Here is a 15,948-nt window from a genome sequence, read left to right as displayed (position 1 = left end):
CTGATTGACCTCACCTGGTCTTTACTCTGCTCGGTACTGGACTTTCCTGGGATTTGTATTACACGGCAACCCGACCTCCAAATTTGTCTCCAGATATTGCTACTCAGTGTCTCAGTTGCAGCACTCAGCTTAGCCACTGACGTCATGTATACTTCTTTTTGTCTTCACTTGTGGGAAAATAAACTGCATTGTTTACTCATGTCTTATATGATTTGTTGTACACAGAGTCACGAATGGTATGTGAAAGGCACAGGCCGTGGGCTGCGAAAGAGCAACTGAAGTCAACAACATCATGCTGCACAGTATGACCACAATCTGCAGTCAGGCTCTCTAACTGGCATCCCCCGTCTACTCATGCTTTTACTCGCTGTACCATCAAACGGGGTGATTTCAGACCCTAGGGCGAATTTGGACAGTATGGCTTATTTACTCTTTGCTAATGCATAGAAACAAAGAGTTACTTATTTTAACGTCCATGCGCCAGTAATTTTAAGTGCAAGATTGCATTTATCGCTTTCCACAACTTTTATTTTGCATCAATTGTTTCCGTAGGTGAATAATTGACGAACAGTCTTAGTGTTAAAAATCCTTGCATTATTGTAAAGTGGAAACTTTCTATTGTTGCACCGAGTGGGAAGTTATTTTATCGTAATTGTCGACGCGCACAGTAGCCAACAGCATTGAGACAATTTCTGTACAAGTTTGTTGAGTGTCTCGTGCAAGGTAATAAAATAACGACGGTTTTTGTGAAACTGTGTACTGTGTGGGGTCATTTCGGACAATGCCAACAACGTATAAGAGCAGGAGAGGTGCTACAGTACGGTGTAATTATGACTTTTAGATAAAGCTGATCGTGATATTCAGAGTGGTAAATTATCATACAGAAAATCATGTGATTTGTATGGTATACCTAAATTAATCCTACAAAATAAAGTGCAGGAAGCACATCCGAAAAAAATGGGCAGACAGCCAGTGCTAAATAAAGAAGAAGAAGAAATGTTGAAGCACGGTATCTTGAGGGCTGCACACTGGGGATTTCCCTTCACTAAATTGGAGATTAGATATTTAGTTAAAGGCTACTTTGATAAATCTGACCGAAAAGAGAAGAAATTTCGTAATAATTTGCCAGGAGAAGAACGGGTGCATTTATTCCTCAAACGACAGTCAGGAGATCTTTCCTTATGCTTAAGCGAAAATATTAAACGAGCTCGTGCAAAAGTGAACAAAGAGACTGTTTATTTAAATTCTTGCAAAATAAAAACTTATCTGTAATATATAAAATTCATTAGATCAATCCATATCACTTATTTGTAACAAAGGGCTACCTTAAAATGTGTAAAATGTCACCAAAATTAAATAAAAATCATGTAGAATTTAAAAAAAAGGCAGTAACTGTCCGAATTTGCCCTCTATATACTGTAACTTCGGACAGAGATTTAAAAAACACGTGACCTAAATCACCCCAATCCATGGGTTGACTTCGGACACTTTATTTAACTGCCTCTGGTTCTGGGATATTTTAATCGTTACACATATACCCTACCATTTCCATAACAATCAATTTAATCTAAAATATATACGAAAGTTACAATCAAAATAATGACAAAACCGTCCGAAATCACCCCGTTTGATGGTACACTAGCAAAATCTATCGCAACCTCTCCCATCACATGACTCACTCACTCCAATCACACAACACTGGGACTGGGAATTGAGTAACTTAAAAGTGTATACAAAAGTTCATAGCGCGATATACTTTTAGATGTCAAATGTATACAGTGTAACACTAATGGTACGAAAAAAAAATCTGAAGGCTTTTTCTTATTGATGATAGATCTTGAAGCATTCTTCCACATGAAGAGTTGACTGTACTTGATAAATGAGACAACAGTGCTGGAAATACTCTACACAGCTTTGTGGGTAGAGTTTTGTTCTCAGCGGCAGGTATACCCTCTGAGTGATGAAATCTGCCTCCTGTTCTAGTTTCCTTCTGGATGATTGGCACCTTATCCTTCATCAATGCCTGAATACAGGTTTCTCTTAAAGGTAGATGCCTGGTACACCATCCAGTTACTTGAATGAAAAATAGCAGTGCACTGCATGGATATATTTCTATGATGGACACACTAATTGTTTACAGCCATCTAATACATTTTTATACAGCTGAATAATTTCAAATCATTTGATCAGACTGAACAATGCCCGACATTCTATTACTGTAGTATTAGTATGTCATATTTCAAACCATTTAAAGAGAAAAACAGATCACAAGAACTATAAACATTAGCAAACCACCTACGATGAATAATGGACATGTATTGACGGAATCACAACACAGACAGTACTGGTGAATATCATTGTCGTTGTTGTTGTTGTTGTTGTGGTCTTCAGTCCTGAGACTGGTTTGATGCAGCTCTCCATGCTACTCTATCCTGTGCAAGCTTTTTCATCTCCCAGTACCTACTGCAACCTACATCCTTCTGAATCTGCTTAGTGTATTCATCTCTTGGTCTCCCTCTACGATTTTTACCCACCACACTGCCCTCCAATGCTAAATTTGTGATCCCTTGATGCCTCAGAACATGTCCTACCAACCGATCCCTTCTTCTGGTCAAGTTGTGCCACAAACTTCTCTTCTCCCCAATCCTATTCAATACTTCCTCACTAGTTGCGTGATCTACCCATCTAATATTCAGCATTCTTCTGTAGCACCACATTTCAAAAGCTTCTATTCTCTTCTTGTCCAAACTATTTATCGTCCACGTTTCACTTCCATACATGGCTACACTCCATACGAATACTTTCAGAAATGACTTCCTGACACTTAAATCTATACTCGATGTTAACAAATTTCTCTTCTTCAGAAACGCTTTCCTTGCCATTGCCAGTCTACATTTTATATCCTCTCTACTTCGACCATCATCAGTTGTTTTGCTCCCCAATTAGCAAAACTCCTTTACTACTTTAAGTGTCTCATTTCCTAATCTAATTCCCTCAGCATCACCCGACTTAGACTACATTCCATTATCCTTGTTTTGCTTTTGTTGATGTTCATCTTATATCCTCCTTTCAAGACACTGTCCATTCCGTTCAACTGCTCTTCCAAGCCCTTTGCTGTCTCTGACAGAATTACAATGTCATCGGCGAACCTCAAAGTTTTTATTTCTTCTCCACGAATTTTAATACCTACTCCGAATTTTTCTTTTGTTTCCTTTACTGCTTGCTCAATATACAGATTGAACAACATCGGGGAGAGGCTACAACCCTGTCTCACTCCCTTCCCAACCACTGCTTCCCTATCATGCCCCTCGACTCTTATGACTGCCATCTGGTTTCTGTACAAATTGTAAATAGCCTTTCGCTTCCTGTATTTTACCCCTGCCACCTTCAGAAGTTGAAAGAGAGTATTCCAGTCAACATTGTCAAAAGCTTTCTCTAAGTCTACAAATGCTAGAAACGTAGGTTTGCCTTTCCTTAATCTTTCTTCTAAGATAAGTCGTAAGGTCAGTACCGCCTCACATGTTCCAGTGTTTCTACGGAATCCAAACTGATCTTCCCCGAGGTTGGCTTCTACTAGTTTTTCCCATTCGTCTGTAAAGAATTTGTGTTAGTATTTTGCAGCTGTGACTTATTAAACTGATAGTTCGGTAATTTTCACATCTGTCAACACCTGCTTTCTTTGGGATTGGAATTATTATATTCTTCTTGAAGTCTGAGGGTATTTCGCCTGTTTCATACAACTTGCTCACCAGATGGTAGAGTTTTGTCACGACTGGCTCTCCCAAGGCCGTCAGTAGTTCCAATGGAATATTGTCTACTCCCGGGGCCTTGTTTCGACTCAGGTCTTTCAGTGCTCTGTCAAACGCTTCACGCAGTATCATATCTCCCATTTCATCTTCATCTACATCCTTTTCCATTTCCATAATATTGTCCTCAAGTACATCGCCCTTGTATAGACCCTCTATATACTCCTTCCACCTTTCTGCTTTCCCTTCTTTGTTTAGAACTGGGTTTCCATCTGAGCTCTTGATAATCATACAAGTCGTTCTCTTATCTCCAAAGGTCTCTTTAATATTCCTGTAGGCAGTATCTATCTTCAATTAAATTCAATATTTCTTCTGTTACCCAAGGATTTCTACTAGCCCTCGTCTTTTTACCTGCTTGATCCTCTGCTGCCTTCACTGCTTCATCCCTCAAAGCTACCCATTCTTCTTCTACTGTATTTATTTCCCCCATTCCTGTCAATTGCTCCCTTATGCTCTCCCTGAATCTCTGTACAACCTCTCGTTCTTTTAGTTTATCCAGGTCCCATCTCCTTAAATTCCCACCTTTTTGCAGTTTCTTCAGTTTTAATCTACAGGTCATAACCAATAGATTGTGGTCAGAGTCCACATCTGCCCCTGGAAATGTCTCACAACTTAAAACCTGGTTCCTAAATCTCTGTCTTACCATTATATAATCTATCTGATACCTTTTAGTATCTCCAGGGTTCTTCCATGTATACAACCTTCTATCATGATTCTTAAACCAAGTGTTAGTTATGATTATGTTGTGCTCTGTGCAAAATTCTACCAGGCGGCTTCCTCTTTCATTTCTTAGCCCCAATCCATATTCACCTACTATGTTTCCTTCTCTCCCTTTTCCTACACTCGAATTCCAGTCACCCATGACTATTAAATTTTCGTCTCCCTTCACAATCTGAATAATTTCTTTTATTTCATCATACATTTTTTCAATTTCTTCGTCATCTGCAGAGCTAGTTGGCATATAAACTTGTACTACTGTAGTAGGTGTGGGCTTCGTATCTATCTTGGCCACAATAATGCGTTCACTATGCTGTTTGCAGTAGCTTACCCGCATTCCTATTTTCCTATTCATTGTTAAACCTACTCCTGCATTACCCCTATTTGATTTTGTGTTTATAACCCTGTAGTCACGTGACCAGAAGTCTTGTTCCTCCTGCCACCGAACGTCACTAATTCCCACTATTTCTAACTTCAACCTATCCATTTCCCTTTTTAAATTTTCTAACCTACCTGCCCGATTAAGGGATCTGACATTCCACGCTCCGATCCGTAGAACGCCAGTTTTCTTTCTCCTGATAACAACATCCTCTTGAGTAGTCCCCGCCCGGAGATCCGAATGGGGGACTATTTTACCTCCGGAATATTTTACCCAAGACGACGCCATCATCATGTAATCATACAGTAAAGCTGCATGCCCTCGGGAAAAATTACGGCTGTAGTTTCCCCTTGCTTTCAGCCGTTCGCAGTACCAGCACAGCAAGGCCGTTTTGGTTATTGTTACAAGGCCAGATCAGTCAATCATCCAGACTGTTGCCCGTGCAACTACTGAAAAGGCTGCTGCCCCTCTTCAGGAACCACACGTTTGTCTGGCCTCTCAACAGATACCCCTCCGTTGTGGTTGCACCTACGGTACGGCTATCTGTATCGCTGAGGCACGCAAGCTTCCCCACCAACGGCAAGGTCCATGGTTCATAATGAATATCATTATAAATATGGAAACTGGGGATTGGTTGTTAACCATGGGCTACTTCACCGCCACTGTTTGAGAACAATTTTCTATCCTGTACAACTACTATTGTAAAACACACAAGTCTCATTTTCCCACCAAATCAACTTCTTATAGCTGTCAGTGACAGTGAGTGATTATATATGAGAGAATGAATCCAACTGTATTAATTGCTGAGCATGGAGTAGTCTGCCCAATTTGACCATGGCGATCAAAGAAACTCTTACCTGAAAGTAGCTTTCATTGGGACTGTTCACCAAATCCAAAAAATTTACATGGTGTACACGCAGACAGGGGAGGAAAAAAATAATCTGGATTTCCCGGTTAAAAATACACTTTTTCCCTGCTGAAAGTACACTTTTTCCCAACATGCAAATACACTACTACCCTTGTGAAAGTATTTTTTCCGAGTCATGTGACAATATACTATCCATAACAGCTGTAAAACTTTTCAATCCTTTGAATGGCCAAGGTTTTGTACATTGGCATAGAACTTCCCGGCACTTTAGGATATGAAACACAGCAAAAAACATTGAGTTTTGGGAAGATCTTTAATGTATGGCAACACTTGATTTTTGCTTTTTTTTTTTTTCTTCAAGGGATAATCCTAGGAGCACAGCTTGAATTGCAACAGCTTAAGACAGACATCAAAAATTTTTCATCAGCCCAATTCCCAGAACTCCTGAAGACAGACGTTGACTGTAGATATTGTATCACAGACACAGTCCCTCTGACTGTTCAGAGATGTCACTAAACACCTCAGACACACTGTTCAGTGAGTGCAGCAAGGTGGAGGTTCCCTGCTGTTTTGGGGTGGCAGTATGTGGGGCCGATCTAAGCCGCTGGTGATCATGGAGGACACCGTAACGGCAGTACGATACGTGAATGCCATCCCCTGACCGATAGTGCAACCATATCAGCAGCATATTGATGAGGCATTCGTCTTCATAGACAACAATTCGCGTTCCCATCGTGCACATCTTATGAATGACTTCCTTCAGGATAACGACATCACTCGCACTCAACTAGAGTGGCCAGCATGTTCTCCAGACATGAAACCTATAAAACATGCCTGAGATAGATTGAAAAGCGCTGTTTATGGATGATGTGAGCCATCAATCACTCTGAGGGATCTACGCCGAATCGCCGTTGAGGAGCGGGACAATCTGGACCAACAGTGCCTTGATGAACTTGTGGATAGTAAGCCATGACGAATACAGGCATGCTACTGGGTATTAGAGGTACCGGTGTGTACAGCAATATGGACCACCACCTCTGAAGGTCTCGCTGTATAGTGGTACAACATGCAATGAGTGGTTTTCATGAGCAATAAAAAAGGACGGAAATGATGTTTATGTTGATCTCTATTCCAATTTTCTGTACAGGTTCTAGAACTCTCGGAACCGAGGCGATGAAAACTTTTTTAAGTGGCTGGTCCTCAATACGAGGGGGGTGGGATCAATAGTCTGAGCAACAGGTCTACCCTTCCATTGCGCAACACATAATTATCAAATCTCTTGCTCATGAAGGAATTACAGTGGTGGAAATTAGCCAAAGATTGACTGTACAGTTCGGTGATAAAACCATTATCAAGGACGCGTGTGTTTGCCTGGCACAAATAGTTCAAGGAAGGACAAGAACATGTGGAAAATCAGCAACATGATCGCTGTCCTCGGACCAGCTTTACAGACAAAAACATTTGTGGGGTAAAGACATTATTGAAAACGATCAACTGGAAATAGTATCAGAAATTGCAAAAAAAGTCGGAATCAGTTATGGAAGCTGTCAAGCAATCTTCACAAATGACTTACAGTTCCGTAAAATGTGTTCCAGATGGGTCCCTAAGCTTTTGACTGAAAATATGAAGTTGAGACGTTTGGAGGTCTGTCAGAGGCTTACAGCAAGGTTTGCGGAAGAAGATGATGCATTTTTGAGTCGGATCATGGCCTGTGATGAAACATGGGTTCACCACTACACTCTAGAATCCATACAAGCCACTAAGTAGTGGTGGAGGAAAGGTGAGGCAGCACCAGTGAAAGCCAAGATTCTACTGTCAGCTGGCAAGTTGCTTTCAATCTTCTTCTTCTTCTCCTTCCCCCCCCCCCCCCCCCCCTATCAGCGAGGCATTTCGTTGATTGATTTTTTGCATCAGTGACGCACAATGAACGCTGCTTACTACTGCGAACTGTTGAACAAGGCGAATATTGTATATCGCCACAAAAGACGAGACCAATCAATTCGACAGGTCATCCTCCTCCATGACAATGTGCGATCCCATACTGCAGTTCTGACTGACTCCAAGCTACAGGAAATACACTGGACTACACTTGATCATCCTCCTTACAGCCTGGACTTATTGCTCTGCGATTTCCATTTATTTGGACCGCTTGAACAAGCTCTAGGATGGTGGCAATTTGAAGATGACGAGAGTGGAAGACTTCATGTGCAACTGGCTAGTAACACGACCCAGTTCTTTTTATGATGAGGGCATCAAAATGCTGCCCATATGCTGGGACAAATGCATTTTCAAAGCAGGAGACTATGTGGAAAAATAAATTATAATTGCCTTGAGTTTTTCAATAAAGGAATTTAAATAAAAAATAAAATCCCATTTATATTTGATCCGCCCTTGTATTAAGTTTTGAAAGAGAATCAAACATTCAGTGATTTAAGAAATTCATTGCACATTCTCACATGTAACATAATTCATCTTCTGCAAAGGAAATTTACTTTGAAAATAATGCTTCCCAAACCACCATTGGTTCCCAAATCACCATTCACAATATTTACCTGCGACCTGTAAGAAATGTAAACAGCTGTGCCGTCACATTCATTGAAACTGAGCCCACAACAAAGATGCATCAAAAGCAGTTTGGTGTTACAAAGTACTGAATACTCTTTGACACATTTTGCTGTTCGCAGATGCTTCTGTGTGCACTGTGTTTTGATGTTGTAAATGGCGCATTTTCTTTGCAACTAAAGTTTTCTTTTGGTTTTATATTTTATTGCTGTAGTATTATTCTGGAGTAATGGGATAAAGTAAAATTCTTTGTTAGAATATCAGTTCTTACCACTCAAAATTACAAAATTTTAACTGAAAACTAAAACAATGAAAATTTCCCAGAATTCTAAAAAAATACCCTGACTTAAAACAATTGCTTAAAATTCGGCCAAGCTAAAAAACGTTTTCCAATGAGAATTTAATTATTATTGTATCTACACGTTACCTATTTTTAATTATTCAGCCTGGAAGAAGACCCCCTTTGGTCATTTTCACTATTAATGGTAATCTTCCAATTTGAAGAGTAAGTGATAATCAATTGGGGGCTAAGCCTGGATTGTATGGTAGATGCTGAAACATTTTCATGAAGGAGGATTACTCCTCTAGTTAGCACTCTGCGTCGCTTATTTTCAATAGTGCGGCAAGTGTCTGACAGTAGGCCGAAGCATTTATGGTCTTACCCTTTGGCATATAATCATTATTTTGCTTTTTTTGGTTTCACTGGGGATTGTGACTGATGCCATTCCATTGATTTGGCGTTTGTTTCTGGTGTTAAATGTCTCATCACAAGTGGCAATGTGATTCAAAAATTCATCAGCATCCTTTTCATAGCGACTGGGAAATGTCAATGCAGCTACAATTCATTTGGTTTGGTGTTCACCTGGCAAAATTCAAGGGACCCACCTGGCACACACTTTTTATAGCCCAGATCTGCACCGACAGTCTCTTGCATACAGTTCTTAAAAATGTTTAGAAAGCACGAGTGCAGTCCATTAATTGTGAAATGACTATCATATTGGATTTTTGTTTTAATTCTCCCGTTGAGTCCACCAGTCACCAATGTGGATCAGCCTGGGTGATCTTTGTCATGAACGTTCTTTTCTCCGCCATTAAACACAATACACCACTTCCAAACTGACATCTCATCACATTACCATAAACCTCATTTATTTGCCTATAAATTTAGATGGGTTGGACTTTTTGCCCATTAAAAAAAAAAAAAAAAAAAACACACTGATAATACAACACACTTCACACTCTGTGGAATCATCAATTCTGCAACACATTTTACAGTTGCATTATTGAGTAAGCAACTGTATTGGATCATAGCTGCCACCAAATTAAATCAGATGAGTACCAAGGTCAGTGCTCGGTGGCGGTGGCATTGGCAGTGGGGGTGGGGGGGCCATGGTCACTTGTCAAAACAAAACTTTCTTTACATTCTGAATGAGCCTCATATTAAGCACTGTCGAAAAATCTGGAAACATTCCCTATGCCAAGAGATGTAGCTTTCTTTCTAAATTAAAATTTAGAAGTGTTTCACATTTATTGTGTGTTAAGACTAAATAAAAAATTTATAGAAATGATCAGGTGCATTCATGGAATGATTAATATTTTAGATTCTGAAGTAGTGAACGGTAGTCACTCTTTGAGGAGCAAAGTGGTTTCCAAAGACTATTTCTGCAGCCCTGACGTGTTACTTTATTACTATACCTAATAACTCTACTACCTCCGAGATCAATATGTTTTATACCCACTTTTATTTCTACTGTTTACTTTCTTCTGTTCCTGGTGAAGAGAAGACCTGCTTCTGATAATGTAAAATCTGTCACTTTTAAACAATCTGTATTTATGCTAGCTGTGGCCCATTTGATTGCCTGCACAACTGGACAGCAAATTTTCTTTTTCACCTAAATGGAAATACACTGAAGGTCTTATACACCCAAAGCCTCACCCAGTCATCAATTATTTTCTCCAGGTCAAATGGGAATGGCAGCTTCTCCTTAAGTTCCGAGAATTCATGCTCCAGATATTCTCGCATAAGCGAAAGGTGAAGCAAGTAGAAAGTTGTCTCTTCGGGCGCCACAATCCTCTTCTGTTGGTTCCTTCGCCCAAATTTCACCTGGAAAATAAAAACTGACGTGTAGCTGTATGCAACTCACTACGGAAACAGATTCTTGTATCGTACTGCTTTAGCCACAGTGTTATTACCAAACAGAAAACGAAGACAGAAAAGTCTGTCAACAGATATACAAAATTTACTGGGCAGCATTTACCACTTGTTCACTGATGACACTATTGTCTGCAGGAATACGTCGTTAGTAAGTAACTATCAGTTAACTTGTCACAATTTCAACTAGTATAGTCAATGGCAGCTTGGATAAGTATTACGAACAATGAATGGCATACTGAAGACCTCAGTTCACTTGGAGAAACCTGGGAAAGTATTACGAAGTCATGTATAACCTATTCTGGAAAACTACTCATTGTTCAGCGTCCCATCAAGCCAAGCAGAATTAATACTATGAAGGTAGAGGACTGGAGAACGACTATTGTGTGGCAGCTTGCTGTGTATGTTCATACGCAACAAGATGTACATCGTCATTATTAGCCTTTTCGTACAAAAACAATTCTGTTGAATTTTAAGAATAAGACTATGCACAACACAATTAGATGGACTGTATAAAATGTAGCAACAACAGTCTAATGAAAAATGGAAAGACCAATCAATGGAAAATCCAGGATGGAATAATGACAAGATTACGAAAATGACAATATTACGAAAAGAGTAGTCTTTCCTTCTTATCCCATCCACTAAGTCTCCCCTGACCCAGGTTCTGGGTGAGTTTTCTGAACTGTACCCCTGTCCCTGAACCTCTCCAGTCATTTTCATTCACCCCTCTTCCTACCACTTCAATTCTTCTGCCAGAAGGAGGAGCCACTGGCTCTGAAAGCTTGAAAAAGTTAAATCTTTCTGTATGTGTGTTCCACTGCCGCTGCTTGGCGGGTAGATTTTTTTTATTTAACAATTTATATTATATTATCAGCATTTTGCCTATTTAAAAAAAAAAAAAAGAAGACCTTCTGCCCAAAAGCTTGTGTGTTTAGTACTCTTTTTTGTTGTGACTGTCTGCAACTCAACATCTCTGCTATGTGGTGAGTAGCAATCTATCCTTATCACTGTCAAAAAAGGGAAAGAATTTGTTATCTTACAGTTGTATCAGAGTGCACCAGAGCTCTACACTAAGCTGATTCAAGTCATGTGATGGTGATATGCACATATACAGATGGTGGTAGTATTGCATACACACGGTATAAAAGGTCAGCGCATAGACGGAGCTGTAATTTGTTCTCAGGTGTTTAATGTGGAAAGGTTTCCAACGTGATTACGGTCACACAACGGGAATAACAGACTTTGAGCGTGGAATGGTAGTTGGAGCTACACGCATGAGTCACTCTGGAAATCATTAGTGAATCCAATACTCCAAGATCTACAGTGTCAAAAGTGAGCCAAAAATACCACATTTCAGGAACTACCTTTCACCACGGACAATTTAGTGGCCAACAGCCTTCACTTAATGACTGAGAGCAGCAGCATTTGTAAAGAGTTGTCAGTGCTAACAGACAAGTAACGCTGCATGAAATAAGTGCAGAAATTAATGTGGGACGTATAACAAATGTGCAGTGAAATTTGGCATTAATGGGCTATGGCAGCAGATGACCGACACGAGTGCCTTTGCTGATAGCACATCGCCTGGAGTGCCTCTCTTGGGCTCGCAATGGTATTGGTTGGATCTTGTCTAACAGGAAAAGTGTGACCTGGTCAGATGACTCCCAATTTCAATTGGTAAGAGCTGATGACATGGTGCACACCCCAAAAAACCACCGAACCAAGTTATCAACAAGGCACTGTGCAAGCTGGTGGCGGCTCAATAGTGGTGTGGGCTGTGCTTACACAGAATGGATTCGGTCCTCTGGTCCTACTAAACCGATTCCTGTCTGGAAATGGTTATATTCAGCTACTTTAAGACCTCGTGCAGTTACTCAGGACTTCATGTTCCCAAACAATAACGTCACGTCCCTGGGCCAAAACTGTTCGCGACCGGTTAGAAGAACATTCAGTCAATTTGAGCAAATGATTTGGCTAGCCAGGTCGCCCAATATGAATTCCATCAAACATTGAGGTCAGTTCGTGCACAAAATCCTGCACCGGCAACAATTTTGCAATTACAGATGGCTATAGAGGCAGCAGGGCTCAATATTTCTGCAAGGGGCTTCTGGCGACTTGTTGAGCTCGTGCCATGTCTCGTTGCTGCAATATGCTGGGCAAAATGAGGTCCGACATGATACTAGGGGTAGCTCGCAAATTTTGCACGTCAGTGTATTGGGACACCACTCTGCTTGAAAACTTGAGTACGAATTGGCACTACAGTTCTATAGCAATAGTAATCCACATTTCTGGCATACTGTTCATATACAGAGCAGTCCAAAAAAATGTATCCACTGTTTAAAAGTCCATAACTGGCCAATTATTGGACGTAGTTGTCTCATCTTTGGTAGTGTAATAGTTTGTAGTTCCGGCAATTGCCACACAAGCGTTGTTTTGTTTTGTCAGATGACAGTTGCCAGATAGTCAGTGTTTTGTTCTTAGTTGCACCTAGTTACTCGAGTAAACATGGCTGGCGCAAGGCTTACATTCGATGAAAGGAAGTCAGTTTTGAAGTGGTATTTTAAGTACGAAAACATTAATGAAGTTCAACGGCAATGGCAAATGAGTATCAAACAGAGCCACCGACACTAACGATTTGTCGCATTCGAGACAAATTTGAAGCCGAAGGCTGTGTTACAGATATACATAAACACCAATCTGGACGACCTGTAACAGTAACAATTCCAGCTAACTCCCGTCGTGTGTTACAACAATTCACTCGCTCACCACAGAAGTGTGTGAGACAGTGTGCCCGTGAAACTGGAGCGAGTCGCTCAAGTGTTCCGCAAATTTTGAAGACAGCAAAGTGGAAGTGCTACATCCCACAATTGCTACACGCAATGAACGAGGACAACCCAGATCGTAGAATGGAGTAATGCGAGTGGTTTACTAACATGCTGCGCAACAATGAAGAGTTTGCGGAGATGATTGTGTGGTCTGATGAGGCACGGTTCAAACTCAACGGTACAGTAAATCACCACAATTGCAGCTACTGGGCCGCCGAAAATCCAAACTTCTATGTAGACAAAGCCGTGAATTTTCCAGGAGTAAATATGTGGTGTGGGTTGTCTTACCGGGGCTTCATTGGGCCATTCTTCTTTGACGGCACAGTTACCGGTGAGGTGTACCTTCAGAAGCTTCAGACATCCATTTTACCTGCCATCCGGGACTTGTATGGAGACGGAAGAGTTTACGTTCAACAAGATGGTGTCTCAGCTCACTACCAAAATCGTGTTACGGCATATCTCGATGAAAATCTACCAGGAAGATGGATAGGCCATAGAGGTGCTGTGGAGTATCCACCACATTCCCCAGACCTAACTCCTCTGGACTTTTACCTGTGGGGAACACTAAAGGACGTCATTTATCGACAAAAGCCACACACATTGGATGAACTTTGAGAATCCATTGTACATTCATGTGCAAATATCCATGTGAACACGTTGCAGTCAGTAGCTCGTCCTGCAGTTCGGCGGCATTGTTTGTGTGTGGATGTTAATGGTGACCATTTCGAACATGTACAGTGATATCTTTAAGTTAGACTTTAAGCTACACTTTCACAAAAAATGAGACAACTCCATCAATTAGCTTGCAAGTTATGGACTTTTAAACAGCAGATACATTTTTTTTGGGCCCCTCCGTATAATGGTGGATCCTTTTGTGTCATCTCAGTTGTAAGGACATGCACCAGCTGATGCCAGTGATAGTGACAGCCTTGTATTTTAGATAACTGGGTAGCCATACCTTCCAACTACTATTACAAAATGTTTTACTTCTCTTTCTTCTAGTTCTAAAGCTAAATATGGCCTAATTCACCCAAAATTGGTCACAACACTTACATAAAAATGTTATCCTGACAGTTTTGTTTGTAAAATATCATAGACTTGCTAGCAAACTAGTTCTCAGCTTCACAAGCCATCACAAGTGACAATGGCCTAAGCAGCTGAAAACTGGCATCGGACCAAATAAATATTGCAAAACACCAGGACAGTGTTTCCTTTTTTTCATTAAAAATCTTGCTTTATAATTTGTATTCTTTATTAATACTTTTACGAATAAGCAACTAAAATAACTCCGATTTTATACTATACATCAAGCAGATTTCCACCTCGACATAGATACCTCTTCGCGGAGGAGGGAGAAGTGTGGCTCGTGGCTGCAGAGCCCCAGCATGATGAGGTCGGCGTCCAGCCCATACAGGCAGTGCCGCGTGTTGGGGTCGTGGTCCGGCCGCGACCGCGCGTACCTGATGTAGTCCATTATCTTGTGCTCCCCTTCACCCGGGGTCTGAAATCAGAGAATGTACATCCCAACATAAAATTGTTGATGTAATTCCAAGGTTATATGAAAGATGTGTCATACTTACAATATTAAGCTTTACCAGGATGGCTACTCGAACTTGGGGAAAGAAAAATGTCCCTGAATTCCAGGTGTGAGGAGGGAGATGATGGCAAGAAGCTCCTGATAAATTAATGGTAAGCAGGGCAGGGGCAACATACCACAATAATGGCTTTTCTTTCCTTCCAGCTGAGCTATATACCAGCCACAAGCAGTAGTTTAACTGCAGTTCTGAAGCATCTATAATTCATATGAGATATTAAGTATTTTTAAATGTGTGATTTACCAGACTCAATGAAATTCAGTTTGAATACCAGGTCAAAAACTCAGAATTTTATGAAGTTCCTAAAATTCCCCCGAGATTTTAACGATTTTTCCAGGTAAAATGTAAGTCCTTGAGAATTCAAAGTTTTCCAGGAGAATCACCACCCTGTTTACTGAATTCACCATTGACACTCTTGTAAACCGAATTCTTTTATTTACTTTTCAAGTCAGACAAATGACATCATAACCAGTTTTGACTTCATGGCCAGTCACCATCAGATAATATGTTTAATAAGAAACACAGAATTTGCAAGGAAGAACAAAGAGCAACAATACGATTTCTTTGGACAGAAGGAGTGAAAGAGGCTGACATTCATCACAGACTGCTAGCAGAGTACAGGGACAGTACACAGTCACAGTCAGGCATTTTTGGGTGGATCGAAAAGTTCAAAAGTGGCCAGACAAACGTGATGCACAGACAGGAAGCAGGGCGCCTATCAATGTTCACAATAGCTGACAAAATGGAGCAAGCTCAATAGATGTTCGGACGAAATCTGGATACAATGGCGTAGTGTCTGCATTGAACACGAGTCATGTTTCTGCCTATACCATTCATATATGATGAACCTGATTTCCACAAAGTTTGTTCACGATGAGTGCCACGACAGCTCACTAAAGAACACAAACTCAAACACCTCGAATTTTGCCAACACTTGCTCAACTGTTACAACAGTGAAGGCAAGTCATTTTTGGAAGGAACAGTGACCTGTGATGAAATGTGGGCCCGTTACTATGAGCCAGAATCAAAGTGCCAGAGTATGGA

General features: G+C 40.7%; 1 protein-coding gene across 1 annotated transcript in view; it reads right to left on the bottom strand.

Annotated features, from left to right (window-relative positions):
* Positions 1-15,948, bottom strand: part of LOC124552402 (5'-3' exoribonuclease 1) — a 183,738-nt gene that overhangs the window by 153,232 nt on the left and 14,558 nt on the right. The window contains exons 5-6 of the mRNA XM_047126666.1: positions 14,646-14,810; positions 10,269-10,436 (exon numbers count right to left, since the gene is read on the bottom strand). Coding sequence (XP_046982622.1) covers positions 10,269-10,436; positions 14,646-14,810 — 333 coding nt within the window. The remainder of the gene's footprint in view (positions 1-10,268; positions 10,437-14,645; positions 14,811-15,948) is intronic.

The sequence above is a fragment of the Schistocerca americana genome, chromosome 10 (assembly GCF_021461395.2).
Source record: "Schistocerca americana isolate TAMUIC-IGC-003095 chromosome 10, iqSchAmer2.1, whole genome shotgun sequence".
Lineage (NCBI taxonomy): Eukaryota > Metazoa > Arthropoda > Insecta > Orthoptera > Acrididae > Schistocerca > Schistocerca americana.
This window is presented reverse-complemented; position numbering and strand designations above follow the sequence as displayed.